The 25,727-nt window shown below is 37.6% G+C and overlaps 1 protein-coding gene across 2 annotated transcripts in view; it reads left to right on the top strand.

Moving 5' to 3' along the window:
- Positions 1-25,727, top strand: part of PARD3B (par-3 family cell polarity regulator beta) — a 391,422-nt gene that overhangs the window by 153,683 nt on the left and 212,012 nt on the right. For both annotated transcript variants that reach the window (XM_054278140.1, XM_054278137.1), the window contains exons 5-7: positions 7,561-7,652; positions 17,613-17,699; positions 21,247-21,372. In XM_054278140.1, the coding sequence (XP_054134115.1) occupies positions 7,561-7,652; positions 17,613-17,699; positions 21,247-21,372 (305 nt within the window). The remainder of the gene's footprint in view (positions 1-7,560; positions 7,653-17,612; positions 17,700-21,246; positions 21,373-25,727) is intronic.

Raw genomic sequence — 25,727 nt, 5'->3', positions numbered from 1 at the left:
CTCAGCAGAGAGTTGTTACAAACAATTTGGGGGAATAATTTCTTACTCCAGACTGATTCTCAGGAGAGTGTCCATTTATGCCCTTGGTTTTAAATGCCAAGATCACAACTCACTACAATATTCAAGAAATCCATTGGTAGTTGAGGGGAAAAAATATTGCTGTTGTGGTTCCTGAAACTGTCATGTAATTGCTAAAAGCCGTACTATATTATGGCTTTTCTTTGTGCTCTGCTAATTAAACATGAATCCACTTGGATGTTATTAAAAATATCTGAAGACATACAGCTATTCTTATGTTGAAAAATATCTTTTACCAGTCCAGTTGAATACGTTTCAATTGACAAGATTGAAAGAGGCTGTGTGATTCTTATTTTCATAATAGTTGGCTGCCTAAAAATCATCTTTAGCAAGTGATTAATTGCATTTGTAGATACAGCACAATTGCATCAATTATCCATTTCAAATTAATTTCATTCTGAATAGTTGAGAGGATGATGTAGTTTAATCAGTAAGTGAAATGGAAGTATTGTAAGCTGTTTAGAAATACTTCCCGCGTTCTATGGCACAGTGATTTCAATCAAGCAGACCACTGGAAAAATAAGAAATACACAGTAACAAACATTAATACTTTTCCTTCAGTTTAGCAGCATTTTGTTAGCCTCCTTTGCATTGGTTTCCACCCTTGATGTATTGATTTTAGCAATGCAGTGTGAATTTTATTTTATTATTCTTACTTAGGAGGAAAAAAAGGAAAGTTATATTAAATTTAAAAATTAATCTGGAATTTTTTGAGGCATTGTTATGCATGCCTTTGCAATACTAAACCATTCTTGCATATATTTTAGGAAGCAGTTTTGGGTTTTTATATAAAGATGTGTGGACTGGAAGATTGTAAGTTAGTCTGTTGTTATCTTGGTAATGAAAGATTAGCCAAGCAAATGAAACGCAGATGTTGACACCAACTTCATATCTAATCCTTGAATGAGTGAACAACACCCAAAACCACAAGTGGTGCCCAACACAATTGCTCACCACCTCCTGACTGATGTTCAGCTTGATCACTGAGTAGTGATTGGCCTATCCCAGCCAGCTCCCCCCAGTTTATGTCCTGACCACAATGTTCTAGGCTGTGAAATAACCCCTCAGCTGTCCCAGCTGTGCTCACTTATGACTTCTGGTGCACCCCCTCTCTGACAGAGCCTGTGAAACTGAGAAATCCTTGACTTAGGGCTAGCGCTATTCAATAACAACCAAAATATCAGTAGTTTATCAACATCATTCTCTTACTAAATCCCAGACATAGTACTGTGCCAGGTACTAGGAAGAAAATTAGTTCTGTCCCAGTCCAAACCAAGATCCCTCAGTTACAAAAGTTTTTTCCTGCACAGAGGTGTTACTGCTACAGTTATAGTACAGGTTTCTACTTACTGGAAGCTTGTTATGTATTTCCCTTGTCAGATTGTTCCGTGGCCTAGGGATAATCTGACTCTGTAAAGATAAAACAAATGTTTTCTCTATGAAGGGTTTTAGTGCCACATCTTCAATCAGGACTGTTGTGAATTTAAGGCTAAATGGAGGAGGAGATACTGATACTGAATATTTTGAAAGCCTGTGGTGTGCTGCATTCTTCATTTTGCAAACTGAGGCTGAAGAGTATCAGAATGAAGGGCAGTGGTTATTGTGATTGAACAAAGTTTCTTAGCCATTTCAGGAATACACAACTTGGATTTTGTCCCAACAGACCAAGTGAGCCACAGAGAAGCCTTTTGGACCTAAAAAACTATGTACAGTTGGCCAGAACTTGAAAACAGCATAGAATGCTACTGCTGGGCATTGCAGCAAGATATGTCTAACTTTGCTTCAGATAGGATTATCGTATTTTAACCTGTGCTTGGTTATATTATTCCAGAACAACAAAGGGCCTTTCTGTATGTGTTCCATGAGTTATGTGGTCTTCTCTATGCAATGTCAGGTATTGCATTTGTTGTTCTAGGTAAAAGTAAACAACTTTATAACACAGGCTAATTGGTTTGGGAATATTTATGAAAGTGTTGATTTTTAAAGCTAAGTATAGTGCTATGGCTTTTAAAACTCATTCTGGCTGTCAGAAATGCTCACATGATCCTGAAAGTGTTGCTAAAAATGTTCAATTTTTAAATACAGTAATTAAAATTGTCTGTTGTGAGAGCAGTAGATGAGACATTTCCTGCATTTGTAAACTAAGCATCCCTTTCACCCCCAGGTTTCCTTGCATTTCACTGTTTATGTTGGTGAGATCTGAACTCTTACTGAACCTTCTTGTAAGAACGTTTGCTGTTGACCAAGCAGGTAGAGGGAGTTCTGCAGCCTGCCACCCTGCTCCATGACCTTCTACTCTTTGATTTGGATACTTTTCCTTTGTTTTAAAGAGCTGAGGCCCTCAGGGAATACAGTACTGAAAACTGGAACTTCAGACATACATTTTCACTTTTAACTTTGTCATTAGAAGAAAGTCTCAGATAAAGATACTTTCTCTTGGGTATACCAGACTGTTTGAGTCCTAATTTGAGTAGATGTGTTTGTTTCTTCTATTAATAGATCTTATATCCTTCAAGTTTATTGCTAGCGTTTGATGACCATTTTATACTCTCAAGAGCATCCTGCACTCAGTATTTTCTCCAGTTCTTTATTTAGAGTCCTCTTTCTCTAAATTTATTTATTTTGGGATTTTTCTCATGTTGGCTGTTGTATAATAAGCTTTTTCAATGATAGGATGGTTTTTGCTACACAGCTTTCCTAAAAATGATGTGTTGGCAATTTTATGCTACCCAAAAACTTACTTGTCTTAAGAATGAATTGTGTTCTGAGCCTGCCACAGACTTGAGGTGATTTAGGGCCTTTCTATAGCCACTGGTGGCCTGTGAATATTTCTGAAGTTTTCTTGCTGAGCTAGGTGGTATAGTCTGTTCTTGAGTGAATGTGCAAACTTCAGCTGCAGAAGAACCTCAACAAAAGATTTTGTTTTAGTTAAAATGGAACTCCAAACGACACTCTAGCCAGAGTTTAGGTAATAAATGGTAACAAACTAGTACAGGTTTTTTTTGGAGATACCAAAATCCATATTTTTTGGGTTGTTATTGTAATGAGGAAAAAGAGCTGTGGGACTGGTGGGCAGCCTGGGTGTTGAAGCAGCTACTGCTGTGTTGGCTGCTCAGGACTGCATCCCTTTAAATACAAATTATTGGTTTGACCATTTTCAGTCAATTCTGTCTCTCTGTCTCTTTTTCTAGCAAAAAAAAGGATACTTTGATGTCTCTGTCCAAAAGTGCCACTATTGCTTATCTCCTCCAATATTTTGTGGGTTTTATGAAACAAGCCTTTTCAAAAATTAAAGAAAAAGACTGTAGACTTGGTCATACTCCCTAAGCTAAATAAGACTATAACTGACTCATCATGTTTATTGCTGGGGCAAACATATGCCCATGCTGACTTGAGAGGAGTGGATGTTCATAAAGTAGAAAATGTCACTACTGGTACGTACTCTGTCACTCCTGCTGCCTCATGTACCTCTTTACCTAACTTGAGAGCTGTCACATAAGGAATACAAGACTCTTCCTGGCATTTGGGTTGCAGTTGTTTGCAGAGGGCTATTTAATAGAATCAGTCTCTTCTACTTACACCAATTTGAAGAACGTGCTTTTAGTAGCACTAAGAAGAATTGCTTAATTCAAATTATGCCTATGTAAATAAATTTAAAAATTACACTGTTCTTAGATGCTTATGCTTCCTTGGCTTTTGTTTTTACCACACGATTTTGCATTTTATTCCTGTGTCCTAAGTCAATACTGCAATTCTGTTGCTGTAAATCTGTTACAATGTCAGCTGAATTTGAGTCAAGGTTTGTTAGTTTGTCCTTAATCCTGCTACTATTGAGAAACTGACAATCAGTCTTTAAACATTGAACGAGAGATTGAGCATTTTTATGTGTATTGGGTCATTGTCTTTTGACAGTGTCTTTAATTGTGCATTGTTGGTTTGCTATTATTCTGCTTGTTTGTCAGGAGATGATCTGTTTAAATGTACTGTGCTTCTAATGTAATGCTCAAGTATGAAAGGAATTTGTCCATTTATAGTGATTGTTACGTGACTGGAGCTCTAATGTCATTCTCAGAGAGCTCACTTAGAATGTCAGTGTTATGATTCATGTTTCCTTGATCAGTTAAGCCTTCAAATATATCTGGCTTTGTGTTTATTGACTTGAGTATGTGATAATCTGTGATATGTGGGAGCACTATACTCCTACAAATCTAAACAGGCAGTGGTGTGCAGGATGGGGCCTCTGACACTGAGCTTTTTCTGACATCCTTCAGCACACATCTCTCCAGTTAGGAGAGGATAACTTTTCTTTGGAAGCTTTTACCCTTAAATTTAAACAAGCAAAGCCTCCACACCACAATAAAAAAAACACACCAACCCAAAAACCCCCATAAATAAAATAAACAAAAAATGCAAACTGTAAGTGTTATGGACTCCAAATTTCATCCTGTAATTCCTCACAGAAGGTTCATCTTGTGGAAAGATTAAAATGTGGATGTGTATGACTGTCAGGTGCCTCACAAGGCTACCCTATTATTTTCTGGCACTGGAACAATCATGCCTTGAAACATGTGAGACATGTTTATAAATCTATTTTGGAAGATCTCTTCCAAAGGCCTGATACCTCAAGTATCTATTACAATCCTCTTATCAAACTTCAAGATACTTTCTCCTGGTCTGGCCTTTAGCAGAAAAGAAAGCTGTTTGTTGCCATCTTTCTGTAAGGACCTCTTGCTTATCTTGGAGTCTAACTGTGCTCTTAGCAATGTTGTGCTGTGCCACACAGCAAATTAAAGTGTGAGATTATACTTGCTGATTAAAATTATTTTCTTTCTGGTCAAAAAATCTGTGAATCAGTCAACAGAAACAAGATACAAGATTGTGTTCTGAACCTCTGTGTTTATCATTGCTGGGAAATCTGTTTCCCAAGAAGTGGGAGATAGGGCACAAGCATGGATGTAATCTCAGCACAGCAAAAACAGCAGGGCGGCGAGGGTGTATCTGGCCTGGGAGGTCAGAGTCCGGCTAGCAGAGGGTAGGCCGACACCCAGCTGCAATCCAATGCGAGCACCCCTGGGCGTCTGAGGGCCTCGGGCTCTGCTCGCCTGTGGACTGGTCTTGCTGCCAACACGACGGGGAATAAGGAGCTGGACTCTCAATGCGGTCAAGTCAGGTTTAATGTGAAGCCTAAGGTGACAACCAGGGAGAGACCCCCGAAATGGGGGTGGAACAGGGTTATAAAGGAGGTGGGTGTACACAGGAGGGGTTTACAGAGAGCCAATAGGGAAGGGTGAAGGGATGAACTTAACATAACTGACATAAGGGAAAACCCAATCAATACAAAGTAAGGGAGGGACCCTGGGACCACAGCCAACCACAACCCCCAGAGACAAGATGATTCTGGAAAACGGGGATGAGTGGGGGGTAATTGACTGGGCCCAGGGAGTAGAAAAAGTTTACTTATAAGGAAATAAGGGGGAGAAGGAATTATATAACTTAATGGACAGTCAGTACAAATGGCGGGAAAACTGGGAAGGGCAGAACCATTTACATAAAACGGGGGGAACAATACAAAAATGGGGGAGCAATACAGTAAACTAACCGAACCAAAAGCCCAGAGACAGAGGAGTAGCATAGCTTATGTTGCTTGGGTAGACTGCAAGGGAGGCTTCCGATGGCAAAACAGTTCTGAGGCATGAGTAGCATGTTCTGTGTCATGTACTGTGTTGCAGCCAGTGTCTGGGAGAAAAGGGTCTAGTTAATCACAACCCTGAATCTGCTCATGGTATGACTAGGTTTAACTTTCCATAAAGAAGAGCCTTTGTAGCACCAGCGTTTTCAGTGGCAGGCTAACAGAGGTTAGCGTGGTTGCGAGCATTATTGTTAAGGGTTTGTCTGCTTCCAACATCTGCTGCTACCAAGACTTTTTTTTAAAGCTTTTGTCAAGATGGAGTTTTAACATAGGAAGGCTGTGTGTCTGATTTCTGTTGGTAATGCACTGCTTGAGGTCAAACTTTTGATTTATGAGATTAGTATGGAATATACTTCATATAACAACAATTGTTCCTTGACATGTGATTCCGCTGTGGAAAGTGATTGGAAGAGATGGCACATACTCAATACGCAGCTTTTCTAAGTAGTTCTTTATTAGTGATGGAAGTTGACTTTGAACTGTATTGGTCTTGCAGTTGAAGCCAAGTCCATTGGCTTCTGCTCTAATTAACACACAAGGAGCATCACTACCAGTATTCTGGGTTCAGAAGCGCCATGCAAAACAAAAAGGGTCCAGCTTGGTTTATATCTCAAGGGTTTGCTTACAATGCTGCTCATGATTTTGAAGCACAAGGCAACCCACACTTGCCCCCCAAATCTCTCGATACTTAGAAACTAAAAATAAGTTATACAAATCTTTGAGGGACTGGAAACACCAAACCTTTAGAACCTCATATTTTGAGAGAAGCTGCAACTTCTAATAACTGGTGCAGAACATTTATTGCAAATTAAATTACCTATCTAGTTGACTTTGTTCCTTGAAATTAATTTATAGCATTGCTACCTTTTGCCTTGAGACAGCTTAATATGGCAAGTGTATACACTGGAAAACTGTACCACTGCAACAACAAAAAAATAATGATTAACTTTAGCCTTTATCTAGTTAGGATCAGGCTCTGAATTGAATTCTCTTAGTGTGTTGACAGCTGAAGATTTATGTCTTCCAGCTCTATTCCTGTTGCACAGTTGACAGAAGTGACCTCTCCAAAAAAGGTCTTTGTTACAGATTTTGCTCTGTTTACATTATTGCCATAAGGGTTGGGATGAAGTACAGTATGTTAAAGCTAATACATCACCTGCTGACAGTGGTCTTATCTCATTGGTAACTATTTCCCTCTCTCAGTATGAAAAAAATACAAACATTGAGCGCAAGGATCACAAAAAGAAAGTTAAATAATAGTTTTCAAGAGCTTTAGCGTTGTCCATCTGTGTGCACTGTATTTTTGTGTCTGGTTGACCAAATGGCTGCAAAATATCTTTTTCCGGGAAGCTACTCTGAAAATATGTCTTTGCTAGATAAACACTGCCAAGGGATAGGGCACAAAAAAAGCTGTTGGGTTTACTCAGGGTCTGTGTCATCTCCAGGGAGAAAGGAAGTGTTTCAGAGTGGGAGAGAATGGCATTCAGGTTAGATAGGCAGAGAAGAAGGTAAAGCAGTACAACTTTAAGACATTAAGCTTCTCCAGTGGAAGGGCGGTGGGATTGGCACAAGGAGCAGGACTTTAGATACCTTCCTGTTTCTCCAAATGCTGTCACAGGTGATCCATCTAAAATGAGTCTTTTAGTCCTCACTGTCGGTGAGATGATGTAATTTCAAGAATGAATTTCTCTTCAAATACAGATTTTAAAACTCAAACACAGCATTATATATGTTTTATTATTATGCATTATTATGTACATAGTTTCAATATGCCCTTTGAAATCTCTCAACAGGGTGCTTCCCAGGCATCTTTTCAGGATGGGGAGATGAACCTCACTGGACCCACAGAACTGCTGTTGGCTCAGAGGGCCCGGCTCCCTAGCAGGTAGGAACATCTTCTGTTTGGTGCTGGCTCAAGCGTGGTTTGTCAATTTATGCAATGCAAGACTGACTTCTCATTCCAGCTGCACCTCTGGTTCTGCACTATGCTTCTTATCACCATGATCTCTTCCTCCTCCTGCCTTTCCCACTCTAAAATTGCATTTGATTCACATAACAGAGCACATATTTGAGCATGACTATATCTTGCACTCATTGATGAATATGAAGGAATTTTTGTGCTTTTTGTAGTATAAAGGTAAGGGGGAAATCTAGGTTTTGGTTTTTATTCAGTCCTGCAAGTGTTTCATGTCTTGAGATAGAGAATGTTTGTAATCATCTATCTCAATAAATAACTATTTAACTGAACTATATAATCCTAAAATTATCTCCTTTGTTTTAAGTGTCATCTCCAGTATTGAGTGGTAAGGTTATTACTTTGCTATATCCTGTAGTAGATTTTGTATCTGTGTTAATACACAGTGTAAACCATTGCTAATATTTGCAATATTTCCCTGTGCATTCTTTCACTAAAGAAGCCAGGTGGAATAAATCGTTTTCTTCTCCGCAGTTATAACAAACTAGAGATGGCCTGTGCTGTTCTATCTGAATGTGGTCATAGTTCCATTGACATTTTAGGAAATAACTTTTATCTTAACCAGTCTAAATTTTAAACAACACTTAAATATATAATCTCCATTGGAAACCAGTGGAATAAAACTTGAGAGCTGCATAGTGGAAACTAGAGGAGAAGAAATTAGGTGTTCTCAAGAAGTTCAGTAATGAGTAACAATGTTTATTGCTCCTGAAATCAAAGGGAAAATTCTAAATGGCTAAAATGAAATTGAAAAAATAATGGGTTTGTAGATAGCATTTGTTACACCAAATTTTCAAGCCAGGGTGCCTTAATTTCAGAGAGTAAGTTGGTCAGATCCTTGGTAGTGTTGGAGTGTTTTCATGTTGATGATTTTCTATCTCATCATAAGCTCAAATTTCAGTTTTGACTGGTGATTCAGGTTGTGTTGGAGTCAGCTTTCTGAGTAGGTAGAGGAATTCAGTACTTTGTCCATTATCTTATGTTTGTTGCAGACCTCTTGAGATATATATAGCATGTTGTATAATTAAATTAAAAAGTGTTACATGACAAACCTCTATGTGACAGCTAAAATGTGAAAAATTAATCTGTTTCAATTTTAATGATGGCAGATAGTCATTTGCTATAATTCTGCAGCTTATAGTTGTTTGTCAAAACAGTATAAGATAAAACTCATGAAATAAACAGTACCTGCATGCCTTAATCTTAGAGCATTTATCCTTGCAAACATCTGAGAGAAAAACAAGTCTTAATATTCCCTTTTTACCTACATTGAGTCTGTGAAAGAGGCATGAATATGTACCCCATGCCTGTGGGGAAGTTAGCAAGAGCAGGGACTTGAACATTGCTGGTGATCTGGGCCATGCCAGGATTTGTGGAGAAGGATCACCTTTCCTTTCACAGCATTTCAAGGCAAATAAAAATTTGTCTTTTCCCTTTAAGGGAATTAATTTCTCAGTTTTTCTTGTTCTTTGAGTCATAATTTCTGTAGTTTCATGGGCAATTTCATCATCTTGGTACAGTTCTGTTTTTCAACTCAATCTCTCTGGGGTTTTTGCTCCCTCTTGAAGGCCTGCTTTTCACCCAGTTCCTATGCCATTTTGTAATTCCTTCTGCCTGCTGATACTGATGCATATTTTTAGAATGGTGTCATAATGAAAAGGAACTGGAGTGCTTTTCCACCTTTCCTTGCACCTGCTGGGCCTCTAAGTTACACGCCTGCTGATTAGTGTTCATCATGCAGGTATAGAACTTAGTTCAGTCACTAATGCGTATTTTCTGTTTGTGGAATGTTGCTAAAGATTTCTACAGCTTGTTTCACCTGAGGTAATTATTATGCATCACCAAATATATGCACTCATTTGTCTCTTGATCCGTTAATTTGTAATGGGGATTAATCAAGCTCTGTGCACACTGTTCATATTTACTGTTTTCCTTATGCCTTTACTAGGGTGTTTTAGGCTATCTAAGTCCTCTTAGGGATTTTCTGAGAGCATATTATTGTTTATCAAGTTAAACAATTCATTGCTTGCATTTGGGATTCTTCAGAAGGAGGTTGTGATACTTGTTTGCTTCATTATTTGGTGGCTTTTGGAAACATTGGCAATGACAAAACCCCTTGTGATACTTTTCAGAGGTATTCAGATTTCTGAAGTGGCTAGGTCTACTCTGTCACAAACCAGACAAGAATAAGCTTAGGTTTCTGTAGATGTCTTACAATTTTTGTTGAATTCTGCAAACTATCTTGACATAGGAACGTGGAAGGAAGAGTGATAAAGAATATAGATTGGGGCCCACTTGATTGATGCCAGGGTATCAATCAAGTAAGTGTTGAACAGACAGGGAGAAAAGGGAAAGCTGGCCAGAACAGGGTATTCCCAAGAATCTTTTTGCATTGGTAATAGTTATTTCCTTTTTTTGAGATGAATTGTCTTAATCTTGATTGAGATTGCATTGTCTGAAAAATATTGGCCAAAACCAACCAAGCAAATAAAAATCAAAACAAAATGGAGTTTTACATAGTGACAGTAATTTTGCCAAAATATGCCTTATTTGTGGTTCCTGTGTCCTGAGGAGATTTTTAAGAACACTGTTTTACCTGCAAGAATTGAGATGGGTACTATGAGGAATTTTTCATCAAAATTGTGAATTATATTGGAGTATTTGTAAAATATTCCACTTTTTCAGTGAACATGAGTGATGTTCTGAATGCAGTATTTTGTAAAGCAAAGTTAGTTCATAGCTCTGTGAAATTCACAAGAATTTCAGAAGTCAAAGAATTTTAAATTTATAGCAATGATTTGATTTTTGTTTGGCTTTTCTTGTGAGTCAAGTTTTTTAAACTGTTTTTCCAAAAGTGTTTTCATTAGGAGTAGAAGGTTTATAAAGGGAAATAATGAGTCACTAGAGACCATCTGTCTGTCTCAATTATCTTTATTTGATTGAATGCAAGTAAGGAAGGTTTTATTAATAAAATAATATGAAATAATAAGCCTATTTTTTTCACAAGCAGTAAAAAAGCATCTTAATATCTAATTTTTCTCCTATCTGAAAGAAAGTGTTACTCAAAACTCTACTTTGTTCTGTTATTTTTCTTGTTGAATTTTAAATTTGTTAGGGCCATGAGGGACCACCAGGTCATTAACCCTTCATTTAAATAAGCCACATCAAGAGATGTTAATATAGGTAATATTTCAGCATAATTGTTAGTTACTCCATGCTGTGGACAAAGGGCTATGGAGGAAAGAAAACTACTACTGGCTCTGCTGCTTTCCCTGCTTTCCTTCCTGTCACTGGGTTTGGTAAGCTTTAAGGCCTGTAATGCTTGAGCAAAATAGCAGCTTCTCATCTGAGAAAATGATCTGAGCCTTCTCATCAGAGCACCAACCTGTCTGAGGTCAGGGTCCCTTTCTAACTGCAGCCAATAATGGGTATTTCAAAGGGAAGCAGAGAAAGAGTGTCATGATTAATATTGCATGATTAAGAAGCCTAGTCAGTTGAACTTGAAGATCCAGACTTGGATTGTTTTACATTCCTCACTCAAGCAGGAAAACGGTTTGATTTTAAAAAAGTCAATTCGCTGATTTAAGTAGGGGAAATCAATTTCACATGGAGTAAACGAGTGTCAGTATGGAGGGGTTTTGGCTTCTCTTCTTAGAAGTTAATGGGAAGTCCTTTTGCCTGGATTCTCTTAAAACATTTCACTGCAAAAATACTGGGAAACTTTTCAGGACTGTATCCCTTGGGAGTCTGAAAATTTTGATTTGACATTTTGTGAGTTGAATTTTACTATAGGAGAGATTTAAAACATTAGGTCATTGGAATGGTTTTCAATAGATTAAGTAATGGCAATCCTCTTGTAAATTCTGAAGGTGGCTTTTTTTGTTGTTGATTTTCAAGTAAAGATGATATTCAGGGTAAAGGAAGCCAAGCTAGTGTCATCAGTGTATAAAATTTTGTATTTCTCTGTGCCTATTTTCATGTTCTGTACTAGGTCTGAAAGATTTTCATAGTAAGAGCAGTGTCTTGATACTCTGTAGATGATTAGGTAGGTACTTGTCACAACTTTAAGCACTGAATTCCTTAGCATACTGTACATGGGAATACTGGTTTTGAAAAGCTTGCTTTTCTCAGTAAAAATTACTGTGTTAAGGAACAGTAAACACGAATCTGCTTGGAAGTGGATGTTTAGCTTAATAGCAGTGGATTAGTTGGAACGCAAAGGGTAATTTATGCATAGATAATTCATTATGTGTTTTCATTATGTTCGCTTTTGCTGTCTTCCCACTTCTTTTTAGCAGAGGTCAGGGTGAGTTCCTTGGTTTAAGCACTGTAGATATATAATTAAAGTGTAGCTGAAGCATTTTTTCCTTCTCTGTGTTTTCCTATTTTTAACCTACTGTGTCTTTCATTAGTGTAACAAAAGAGAATTTGAACCATTTGATTTAAAGAAAAAAAACACAAAGCTCCAGTGCTTGCCAGCTGTCTGATTTCTCTCTAAAACTTCAGGGTTAATCTTGTGAGAACTAACTAATTTTACTGGGGAAAAAAAAAGTCTGGAACGACTAGATTATTGCATTTTAGTTAGAAGGTGATTTGTTTCCTCTTCAAACCTGCAACTGGAAGATTGTGGCATTATTTCATAGTAAATATTTGAACTTACGTATAGTTTGTTTAGTGTTGTGTAGAATGGAGCAGCTGCTCTGTTCCTGTCTCTTACAAAAGATTGACCAGTTTCCTTAACTGTACCTGGAAAACTTACCCTTGCCTGCACACTGAGTTGCTTTTTCTCCTCCTTGTAGGGTGCTTTCTAGCTCTATTTAGATATTTTTCTGATTTTGATCATTTGCGTGTGTTCACACTACATAACATCTTGAGTTCCAACTCCTTCTTCAGGACTTTCAAGACATTTTAAGCTTGAGCACCTAGCTGAAAACAGGGAAGGAAATATGTGGAAAAGGAGGAGTTGGATGAGAAGTGTGACAGGTTTAGTTTAGCTGAATACTCTGAAAGCCATCTTTGGATGAATTTTTTATCATCAGTACCTGTATTGGTTTAGTATATGAAAAAAGTACACAGCAGAGTCATCAGACTCTTCTTTTGGATAAATCTGTGCATGCTTCCTCTTTAAAATGCCCTGTAGGAATTTGCCATGCCCTGTAGGCCTTTGCTCTCTACCAGACATCAACACCTTTTGTTGATGGATGCTCTCTCTTCTGGAATGGCAGTGTTGGAGGAAGAGGCATGGAACTGGAGGTGCAAGTCAAGAACAAGCAAGGAGACACAGCTTAATAACTGCATCCGTGAGCTCTCTACATCTGGCTGACATTTAATTTGCCTTTTGCTTGGCTGTGGTCAATAAAAACACCACATAGCATGTTCAGAATATCAGAATATCAGCTGTGCTTTTCTGTTTGCAAGGGAAACATTGACATTCTGCACTAAAAGATTTTTTTGAGATATGGCACCTTACTAATCGGTACCTTTTCTTAAAAATGCTTGAGAAAGTGTTGACTATGACTAAAATTGCAAAGGAAAATGCCACTGGAATGGTAAATACTTTGTGTTTACTCAAGCAGTAGGTTCTTGTGACATACACATGATGACAAGTTTTGCCCAGTAACCCATGCAGTAAGCAGCTTTTCTGAGGTACTGTCTTCACTGTGTTGCAGAACAATTAATCTGCTTTAGGCTGTGCCTACTGCATTCTTCAAGAGTAATTCTACCAAGCCTTTGTGGCTGGGGAAGCTCAAAGCACCTCAGTGAACTCAGTCTTGCTGCAGCAACACATAATGTTTCTTTCTCGCAAGGGTTCCCTTTAAAGCATCTGTGTGCTCAGTGTTGGTTGGGTTCTTCAGTGTTCTTGGGTTGTCTGCAGAGAAGCTTTCAGCTAATAGATCTTTTCCCATTGTGTAAATCACAAACTGCTAATTCTTGATACAGGTTTCAGGAGAGGGAGCTATAGTATTCCACAGCCAGGACACTGCAAATCGGAGGAATAGATTGATTCGCAATTTAATATGACCACTAAATGTGCAGCACTCTGTTTAAATTTTGCTTTCCATATTGCCAGTGTTGTGCATGCTCACTACTGTGTACACTTTCTCTATCTCTTTGCTGAACAGTACCTATCAGTGTTTTTAATAATATGCATGGCAAGCCGTGTTGACAAATGTGATAGACGGTAAAGAATCTGTCAGAAATCAATAATATCAAACAAAGAAGAATTTAAATAGTAAATGATGACAGCCTCTTCAGGTTAAAAATCAATAGTATAGCATCTTGGATCAGGTCATGCTGGACAGGTGTTCTCCTCTGAGGGAGACCAGGGGTACCTTCAGTGCAGCTAGGGGGAGGGAGGTGCCAGCATGTGTTAGAAGAAGGCTGAGTGCTGTGTTTCTGGCTGGGGTGAACTTTGCACTTCAGAGGAATTTTGCTGACATAAAGGCTTTTTAAAAGTTTGGTCTTTTTGACTCCTGTAATAATGTATCTGTATGCATTCCACAGAGTAGATTCTTCAAGATTTCCTGAGGTAGGAGTTCGGCCTGTTCCTTAAAGAGCAAGGAGGAGATACTCAGCCTACCGATGCTCCCAGCCTATCATCCCCAGCTAGGGATTTTCCTCTAGTTTTTTAATACTGATTTGATGAGCCAGACATGTGTTTTCTCTTACTGCAAAATGCATTTAAGATCTGTACAGGAGATTTCAAAGGGCAGTAGGTCATGAGTAGGTTACTAACTTCTCGAATTTTTTTTTCCTATTTCGGTATTTGTTTGTTTTTAAAATGTGTTGAATATTGCAAAAATTCTGTGAATTACATTCTTTTGTCACAGCTATCAGCCTGTAAGACAGTAATTCTGCTTTCTCCTACATCTTTCTTTAATTTTTTTAACCTAGCTCTGTCAATCTGAGAAGTCCTAGCACCTGTGTGTCCCATGTGCCTTTGGAGTTTAGTAATTAGTATTCTTAGAGCTCATTCTATTTAGAATCTCACTCAGCCATGCCCTGTTCCTGAATACTTTGTCCAGTACAGTATAAACTGTAAGCCAGCATGAAATAGTACAGTGCTGAGTTCAGCTGTCCTTGTGGGCAGATTAAACCTGCCTGAAGAGGGACAGAACAAGTGAATGATACCAAATGTGTCTGAATTGCTAATCTTGGAGGTTCTTAAACAAATGAAAAAAACCAAATCAAATCCCAGATGTTCTGGTTTTAAAATTTTTTAACTGTCATGCTTGCATAGGTACAATATAAAAAATAACATGTCCTCAAAGGTCCATGAAAGTTGGTGTCAAAGGCTGTTTTCTTCTTGGATGTAACTAAGAGTCCCATTTGTTTGAGAAGAAATCTATTTAGACTCATGGATTTTTAATTAACATTATAATTTCAAAGTTCTTAATACATGTATACAGGTGCTCTTATTCTGAACGTTTAGTGCATCTGTAAGTTTTAGGATGTACCAAAAATTTTTAAAGTAATATATAATGTGCATGTGGGCTATTTGTTTTCACAAAGAAGCCTATTTTTCTTAGTGTGTACATTTCATGTTCAGTTTAAAAGTAAGTTTGTATGTTTTCTTTGGCTTTCGGCCTACTTATAACAGTGACTACATTGATTTAATATGACAGCTCACCTGTCTGTCGCAATAGCCCTCAAAAAAATTCCTGCTCTTTGTTACAGTTGCTTAGGAAGACAACTCCTCCCTAGAGCACACAGGGTTATTTGGGGACAGCTGTAAATTACTTAAATTTTCCCTGTGCAAATGAAAGCCCACTCACTACTTCTGATTTTTTTCGGAATCTAAAGGGCTTGGCTGCTTAATTTACTTATGCTTTTTGATTTTGTAGGAGTTCAAAAGACAATATAAGTAGCCCTTTAATTATCTTTCTTTGTGTGTTAAGAGAATTGGAGGAAATAAAAGATGGAACTGAAAGAGGAGTTAATTTCCTATGCATGCATTTTTGAGGTTTTTGGTAACCACACTGATTAGCTTTTTTAACCAGCCTCACCAGAAAAAAAAGTATTAAAAAAAATCTTACAGGAAGATTTTGTCAGGATTTCCCCATTTGATTAATGAAGTGGTGAATACAGGAAAGAAAAATCCACAAATGCCTGTTGATGGTGTCTGTTTTATAAATACAGTAACATGTAAATCTGTTACTTTGGGATCAGTGGTGGCTTGTTATTCAGGGTCTTTCCATTTAATATCTAGAGAACATCAGTTCAGTACAGTGCCAGCATTCTTTAAAGAACAGTTTACAAAAAATAAAAGCTCCCCAAAACTCACTCTGTTCCCTAATTAAAAAAAAATTTACAAACTTATTTTTCAGTCTTATTCTATATTTAGCCAATCAAGCTAAGAATTATTGTATTTAGGGCAAATTGCTTCTCATTAATCATTGTGCAACTGGATAAAGGTTCATAACAACAAAAAAATATTCCTGTGTTATTAGGAAGCAATACCAGATTTTGTCTAAGGTCATTTGAGTAATTGTGCTCCTTGTGAGAGGGCTCAGCTGTGCCACTTGGCTTCATGTTGTACCTAATGTGGTGTGACTGTGCTGCCATTTCAAGGGCAATCACAGACTCCTGATGGGTTTCGGTGCGGATTCTTGCATCAAATCAAATGATCATAAAACCATGGTTCAGCAAGATCAGTCAACTGGTGCCAGAGGAAGTTGTGGTACTTGTGAAAAATCATCTGAGGTAGGGAGGGCAGGGTGGTAGTAAAGAATCTGCTTGGTTGTCTTATCTGGCGAACGTGTGCTCTCTAGACCTGGTGCACAGGGAAGGATCAGAAGTCTCTTTCTCTCTAGCAGTCTGCACTTGATCAGTTAGACTGAGTGTTTAACTCAGGGCAGCATCTGAAGTGGCCATTTGGTTCAGTTTCACGTGTTCTGTGCACACTGAAGGGTTGGCAGGCACACAGAGCTCACAGCTGGGATGTTCTGAATGGGTGTGCCCAGGAGTTGACTGCTGGCCACCGATCCTGGGTGCTGGGGGTGTTCAGTGCTGGGGGAGGGAGTATTTTGGAAGATGGACACTATTGTGAAATGAAGGAACCAGGTCTGCTGAAATACAGACATTGCTAACTTTTTAAGGTTCTAGCCAGTTCAAGTACCTTCCTTTTCCAGTCATGGTCACCCAGAATAGAGTTAAGGTCACTGTGAGGCTGACAGTGTACAATAGTCAATAGGAAGTGAAACAGCACATGCCATGAAACAGCATAAGTCTGTCAGAGATAATACAGAGGTTTTTAATAACAGTGTTAGAGGAAGGAAACTTCTTGATAAAATAAGCTGAGTTGCACTACTGATCACTATTTGTTTTGTTCTTTGTTCATCAGAGAGGTTTTATGCAACTGAGGGAAGAAAGAAATCAGTATATTTAAATATGATTTGACTTGAAAGTCTTAATGTCCTTTCTGTGTGATCTTTGTGTTTGTGATGTGGCCACATGGGAAAATTGAAGCAACTCACATGGAGCTTAAATTAAGAACATGTAAAATAACCCTCCCCTCTGCTTTTTTTTTTTTATATTATTAAGTCTCTCCTCACATAAAAGCTTATTATTTAGTATTCTAATTAATTTACTTGAAGGTTAACTTACAAAAATGTCTAGTATTTGATTTCTTTCCCTTTTAAAAATCACAAATGCTAATCTAAAACAATTAAAGAATTTAATGGCTGTTTTACTTTTCATTTTATTTTCATATATTAGTGAGCTCTGAGTAAAATATTTTTTCTACCCTTTCTGCTATCAGATCAATCAGGAATTTGTTTTATTGATATATGGAGATATAGAGATATTTGGAGACTATGGAAAATTCTCTGAATAAGCTTATGAGATTTGTTTCCATGTGCTCTTTTTCAGTGAAATGACAAAAACAGTGGAGATTTCTGGAGAAGGTGGACCCTTGGGAATACATGTAGTGCCCTTTTTTTCATCCTTGAGTGGAAGGTAAGATAGTTTCTGCATTGCTCAAGAAGTGTATTAATGAAAGGATTTCAGTTGTGCGTATCTTAAAATGCCTTTTTACCTGAAGGAAGACAAAAATTGGTCTATGATGCTCGTCCATTACCAAAATATTTACTAGTCCAAGTTTTGTATAAGGCAACCATAGAATCATTTAGGTTAGAAAAGACCTCGAAAATACTTGAGTCCAACCATTGACTGATCTCCATTTTGTCTACTAGACCACAGCCTGAAGTGACACGTCCAGTTGCTTTGAGTCAGTACTATCATTTGTATTCATATATGCCCTTTTAATTGTCCCAGCTTTTATTCTCTGAATGGTTAACTGGACTCAGTAGTTTTGTGTGGTGTTGGGTTGGTTTTCTTGTGCTCTTGTGGGCTCGTTTGTTTTTCTTTGTTGTTCTGTTTTTCCTAATTGAATATCTCTGCCTAGTCTCTTCCTTAGTGACATACCAGACAAGAAGAGTCAAAGAAATTTCTTGCCTCCTCATACCTCATACTTTTCAAGCCATCTTTCAGATTTGATTGCATAGCATTTATAAAATATGCTCTATACCATGAACCTTTTTTTGTCACAATACAATTACTTTAATTATAAATGATTTAACCAAGTCCATCGAGATCACAAAAGCCTATTATAGCAGCGTGCTCATACTGATGTGCTGTAGTTAAGACTGCGTCAGCATTTTCATTATAGCTGTTTTCCACGCTATGTAACTAGGATGTGTTAAAAAAAAATCTAGGCTGAAATTTGACATACAGAGGCTTAGCCAGAGAGTTAATTTGACACTGGCAGACATGAATAAGAGATGGGAAATTGCCAGAGCCGTAAATGACACTGCTTTATAGTAAAATGGCTGCCTGTTACACAAAGCCAATTATTGCAAAAGTAAAACTTGTCTAATTCTTGAATGTTTCTTTACTTGTCAGAATTCATGTAGGACAGAGAATGTGAAGGATTGCGTTACCTTGTAAAGGTCTGTTTTCTTGGCAAGATCTGAATTTGTAAGTGGACCCAAATTAATTCAGATTGTTTTATTTATAAAAAGGGAAAATAGATGTCCATCTGCTGCCTGTAAAATGGCATCACTGTCTCAAGAAGAAAGTTGGTCTTCAGTGGCAACTGTCAGAGATCCAAGTTGGGTCTGTGGCTTTTTGGGCTGCCTGTTGGTCTTGAGAAAGCCACCTGTGTTTGTTACCCATTCTGAGATGCAGACCAGAGCTCCTTGATATAGGCATGCCATAAAGGCTGTAGTGGGTACACCATACTTCAAGATCTTTCAGTAAAACAATTTTGATGAAATTGCAAGCTATTACAATCAGTAATTTTTGTGACTGAAATGCAGTTTTGTACTTAAGTATCGCTGTGTTGAGAGCTGCTTTTAAAGACCTGCAAGAAGAAGAGTTCTTGGTCTACATTGTATTCATGTTAATGTGTCCTTACTTAGAAATGCTTTTGGGGATCTGCTGGAGTAGAGGAAGTCTTTGGCAATTGAGGTACTGATTTAGGTAGTTGTCTTTACATTTTAAGACAGCTCTTGGCAGAACTGTACTGATACCTTTGTTAAAGCACTGGACTGGCTTAAATGGCTTGATCCTCTTTTTTTTGTCTGTTCTGAGACCAGAGTATAAATTGTGACTCATCATAACATGAGAAAGTACAGAAGAGCATATTTTATTTCTTTTGGTGACATGATAGAATTTATGAGGACATGCTGGATCTGACTAGCTGGGTCTGGTATTTCAATTGTAAAGTTATCTTCTAATAAGGTAATGCTGGCTTTAGCATGGTGCTGCTGCAGGCCAAAATTTTTCTACAGGTCATTAAAACATCATATTAATTTATAAAGTCTTAGTTTATACAGGAACTACAAAAGTAATGGTAATCATTTTCCCCCTTTCTTTTGCACTTAAATATCATTAAAAGCAGGAAATTAAAATTTAATAGTGAATTAAAATGGTAAAATTTAGGCTGTGGAAGAAAGTAATGGAGGAATGAATTCAAACTGCCTCAGTCTATATAACTCAAGGCTCGTGGGCAGTACAGCACACACAAGTTTCAGACAAGTAGGCCATCCTATTGCATATATGAAGGCAGTATCCAAGCACACAGGATTAGTGAGCAACCAACTTAATTTGTAATTTCATTTATTTCTGTACTTTTACTGGTTTGCATTTTAGCATAGTTGTATTTAGGTAGTTCTAGTTGTATTTAGCTAGTTCTTAGGGTTAAGGTTTTTGATTGCCACTAGTTGTATGTCATCAAAAGGGCTGTGGCCCCTCACCATCACTACCCTTTTTAATCCTTTGGGAAGGATAACACTTGTTACAAGAGAATCTTTATGCTATGAAATCATTTTTTTCTGTTAGATACTGCAAAGAACTAATATTCTGTAGAAATTAGTTTTTCACTTAGTAATTGATAGGACAGAAGTACAAATTTTTTATTGTTCTTAGACAGTAAATCTAAAATCAAATGCTCAGTGAATATAGTGTTGCTTGAATTAGTTAATGGTGTACTGTGAATCTGTTGAATGGACTTAGATATGAGAGGCAGTCATGAATCTGAGACAAAAATACATGACTTCTGCTTTGTGATTGGAGTGCTGGCACATTGAAAATTGCACATTAATATTTTATGAAGTATAACCAATAGAAAATGGTCTCTAAAGGTCATCCTTGATGACCATCTTTGATGCTGAAGTGGTATGGAAATTTAGTGGACAAAGATTGATTATAGGAGTTCTTTACAAACGCACAGTTGTCAGGAATTTTTGCACACTGTAATGTATCATTTGCTATAGCTATGTTGAATTATAGTTTGCAACACAGCAGTGTTCCAGGTAGGCCAGGATTAGCCAAGTGCTCCTAGCAGAGTTAGCAACACTGGAATTTTGCACCATCCATACTGGCACACTTATTGCATTATTCTGTGCTGCACCTCCATTTTCACTTGCACTTAATTTGTTAACAAAGAGCTTGGGTGTTGATGTTCTGCTGCTGTCCTGCCACATGAATGAGTATATTGCTGTCTTGTATCAAAGCAAGGGGCTTTGGCAACTGAAAACTTGATAGGTGTTTGCAGAAGTAGAAAAGTCAGTTATTTTTTCATCTCCTTCTAACTCCTGTTTATTTTATTGTAGTCAAGGTAGAAAATTACTTTTAATCTGTTTGTGCTTTTACTTGAAGCAGTGGCAGAAAAATATGGCATAAGCTATACTGACATTTTTAACTGGAGAGGGGTCTAGGTGTTTTCCTCTGTTCTCCAAGTATGACCTACAGGACTTAATGCTCCCCAAGTTCTTGCAAGTAGTAAAGCATTAGTGTACTTCAATTTTTCATGGTGTTTTTTGGAATCCCCCCTATTTCATTAATTAGTCAGCTGAAACCTTCCTCTAGGTTAAGCACTTCTTACACAGAGAGTCAGTCTACTCTATCATTTCATACACAGTAGAGATTAATATCTATTTTTACTTCTCTAAATTTGTATCAGCACAATAAGGACAGTTTGCACCAATGTTTTGCCTTTTAGGATGCTGGGACTCTTCATCCGTGGTATTGAGGAAAACAGCAGATCTAGGCGTGATGGTCTTTTCCATGAAAACGAATGCATTGTGAAGATAAACCATGTGGACCTTACAGATAAAACCTTTGCACAGTAAGTGCTGGTTTATATTTTAACTAGCCAGGATATTATGCAGCGCTGTGTTTAAGAGATTTGTAAAGGGATTAATACTGATTTCAGAAAAAAAAAGCCTATAAAATTGCTATGTGGCAGAAACTTCATAGTTTTCTTTCTGAAACCTCCAAATAAGATGTAATTTGAGGAGTTTTAGTGAACTTACTGTGCTTACCTAATTTAATAGCATTAAGTTTTGTAGCTGCTATCTTCCCTTTCTAGTTCTTCTATTACTTTTACCATATTCTCTTTGTAATTTTTTATTTCATAAGACTTTCAGAATGAGTCAACATAACAGCATGATGTTTAATGTTCTTTTGCAAATGAAATAAAATGTTTTTATTGTGCTGCAGCTTTTCAAGCAATAATTTTTTTAAAAATATTTCTACTGTCAGACTCTGATTACTTGAGCTAAATGGAAAGTCTTACTTCTTATGACTTTTATTAAAAGTCTGTTGACATTTATTATCTATCTCAAATAATTTTTAACTAACAGGTTGTTTTGATCATCTATGGATTAATGTGGCATTGTTGCTCAAAAGAATAGCCTCTCAAATTTCACAGATATTTACTGTAGTAATTAAATAGTAATTTGTTTTTGCTCTCAATCCATATGTTCAGACAACTGAGTGATTGTTTATAATATAACAAAAACTTACTGAGATGTCAAGGGAGTCGAGGCTTAACTTTCTAAACAGTAAGCCAAATGTTCAAGGCTTCTAGACTAAAATCAAATACATTAATTTCACAGTTAGGAATAAATATTTGCAAAATAAGTTTTCATGAAACCAGTGTAGTTCTGTAGCATAGGTATTCTTGTTTCTGAGACTGCGTTTTTCCCTCCTGATAGCTTTTTAGTTACAGCTTTCTGCATATTTGGTGGTAAAAGCACTTTGCTTTTACAGAACGGCTCTATACGTGCCATTCTCTTCCATCCATGCAATTCCTAAATAAGATATCAATTTTAGCAGAACATAATTGTCTGTCTGTATCTTGTTAAAACATTCCTTGCCCCACTGTGCAGTTTGGTAATGAAATTTTGTAAATGAGGTTTGCTTGAATCAAAACCTCTCTTTTCAAAATCCTGTGTGATCCTTTCTTTACAATGTGTTGTCTCCTCTGTGTTTTCTTCTGAGTGTAACTACAGCTCCAAAGGCTTTCAGCCCGTGAGGTGTTTGTGGAGTGGAGGACTCTGCATGTTTTTCTGTAAGATTACTAGATTGTGGGGCAGTTAGAAATACTTCAGGAAATTTTCTAGTTCTCTGTCAGACTTTCCTTCAAAATGCAACATGCAGAACACTTTCTAAAAGCTTGTGTAAAGTTTTGGGAGTTGGAAGGACTATTTACCGTAAGAGTCAGCTTAAAGAGATTGGTCTTGTTAGTCTCTCTCTCTGTTATTGGGAGAGAAAAGTGTCTTAAAGGTGACTCAGAGCAGAGCCTAATTTTGTTGGGCTACGTTTCCTTATGTTACAAAACCAAGTAGTGTGCTTGCAGTGGCAATTGAGGAAAAAATACAAGTATTGAGGGCTTAATGTCTGTTTGGGGACAGGGGAGAACATTTTAGATGAGCTCTAACATATTCCCAATTCTTGAATTGTTCTGCTGAATTATTTTCCAAAATACTTTTCTACATCATCTCTCTTCCCTGGCTGTGGAGACTGGCTGAAGACTCTTTCCAGGCTGAAGCTAATCTCTGTGAGCATGCCTTTAGTTTTCATCTTGCATGATGTAACTGTGCTAACCAGACAGAAGTCCAAGTTAAAGAAATCCACTAATTGTAAAAGCTACAACAAAGTGTTGTTCCAGTGACTGTTGACCCAGAAATAACAATCAGATTCTCCTTAGAGAGGAAAATCTGTTGGCTGGTTTCAAATTGACATTTCTTCATAAACCTTGTAAAAGCTGTTTTAAGACTTAGACTGTTACATGGTGTCTCTTTCTAATTTCAGCAGAGACTTTCTAGTATTGCTCCTGACAATTGCTTCTTCTGCAGCTGTAGCAGCAGCCTACTTTCTGTATTCCCACGTTTATAATAGCTATATATTGGGACTGTTGGTCTACTTTTTCATTTGCTGCTAATCTATTCAATTACATTCTGTTGTGCTGCAGAGTTTCTAGCACCTCTTTTAACTGACTCTCTTACTACTTTAAAGTATGCACTTGGGGTCTCAAGAAATATAAATTTCGCCATTCATTAGTTTTTCCCTTTGAAGTGTAGCCAGTTATTTTGCCCCTGAAGACTGCATTTAGACTTTCCCATAGGATGTCTTGAGTGATTTCCACTAATTTTTGTTTGAAGGAGATCTTATGTTTTTTCTTGCATATATTTTAAATATTAACCTTTTGAAACTGACTTATTAAATTACCTTGTAACATAAGACCAAGCAGCTACTTACAAGGATGAAGATGGGGTGTGAAACAAACAGAGTTAACATTTTACATCCTTTATGCTGGAAGTGTGCCATGGCTTCTACTATCAGGGTAAGGTCTGTCCTTGACAACTTTGACAGGCTATAGGTGAATGGATAACCTATAATCTCTGCTGAGACACTGGAGCCCAGTCTGTTAGAGCTCTGAAACACAACCCTTGAGGGTAATACTAAAAGAATGCCTCCCTACAACATTCTCCCTGCTACGTTTCTTTTCCAAATTTGAGATTTCTGTCTGGCAGCATCACCTGTCAGTGAATGTTGCTATTCTGATTCTTGATGCTTTTGCAGTCAGTGTGGCAAGACTGGTTCTTTCCCACAGCAGTACCCATTGGGACTGACCCCTGACTTCAATGTCTTCATGCTACAGAAAACCCTCTTAAAACAGCCTCTTTTCCACCACCTGCAGTTGCAAGGTGGATATATTGTGCAACTCTGTTCATCTGGGAAAGCAGTAGGTGTGTTTTCAAGACATTTATATTTGCAGTGCCTTCCGTCCTATGTCAGTGTAAAAAAAAAATAAATAAAAATTCAGAAGTACTTTAAACATTGATTCCTGTTACATAACTGAGTGTAAATCCAAAGCCAAGACTTGAGCAAAGTAGTGACTCAGACTGACATACCACAGAAGGGTAGGAGATAAGTACAATGTTCTTAGAAGGACTCTATGATTTATTTAATATTTAATGTAGCCATTACTTTCTCTCTTGCCTCAATTCAGCTAAGCAGAAGTTTTCAGTTTTTAATTCTCAAACTGCACTTGAGCTACTTCTTCTGTTCGTACTCAAGTGGTCTTCTGCAGTATGGAAGAAAATCCATCCATTTCAACAGAAGGTAGGAGAGAAAAGCATAGAAAGAGGAAAGTCTCCTTTGTTCCTTTAGAATCCAAGGTTTGTAACATGGCTTGATTGTCCAAATCTACAGGTTATTCAAAATCCAGGGAAGGCTTTATGAACAGTTCTTTTGGCCAACTTGTCTTAATCCCCCTTACAGTGCATGGGAATCTGAGCATGGTGTTGTTACCATGGTATCAATTCACAGAATTATAGAATGGTTTGGATTGGAGGGGACCTTAAAGATCACCTCATTCCAACCCCACAGGCATGGACAGGGATGTCACATACTAGATCAGATTGTTCAGGGCCCCATCTAGCCTGGCCTTGAACATTGCCAAGGATGGGGTATCCAGAGCTTCTCTGGGCAACCTGTTCAAGTACCTCACTACCCTCTGAGTAGAGAATTTCTTCTTAATGTCTGGCCTAAATCTTTCTCTTTTTGTTTAAAGCCATTCTCCATTGCCCTGTCAGTAACAAGGGGAATAGTTCCATTAAATGCTCTAACACAGTTTTTGGTGTTGCATTTGAGCACATCTGTAAAAACACAGATTATGTGAAATCTTCATATCCACATTGCAAAAGGTTACTGCCTGAAAGATGTGAGTAATATTGACCTATTTATTTATCTATTTATGTAAAAACACAAATAATTGCACCACTTTGGTCATCAGATTTTTTTCCTAGTGTCTATGTATCCCATACCCTCATCCTATTTTATTGCTGTGTAATCAGCCAGGAGTTGCATTAGGGATTACAAAGGAATCTGAGGTGCAATTAGACTGGATTTGGAAAAAATGGAGAGTTGAGCTTGCTTGGAGTAGATGTATTCACCAGAACAATTGGTGGTGAGTGCTCAGTGTGCCTCTATGCCAACAAGAAAATACATAACAGACAAGCACTTCAAAAAAGCAGCAAGCTCTATCTTCAGCAGTCTTTTGCCATCAGACCTTCCCTTTCTGATGCTCTGCATGAAGAAATGTGTTCATCAGTTTATTCTGGCTGGTATGTTTTCATAGCAGCTTAGGAATTCCAAAAGATATGCTGCTCCTACTTGAAATGTAAGGAAATG

This window comes from Melozone crissalis, unplaced genomic scaffold (assembly GCF_028551555.1).
Source record: "Melozone crissalis strain CALT ecotype California unplaced genomic scaffold, PUWL_Pcris_2 ptg000023l_1, whole genome shotgun sequence".
Taxonomy (NCBI): domain Eukaryota; kingdom Metazoa; phylum Chordata; class Aves; order Passeriformes; family Passerellidae; genus Melozone; species Melozone crissalis.
The sequence above is the reverse complement of the archived record's forward strand: the minus strand, read 5'-3'. Positions and strand labels throughout refer to the sequence as shown.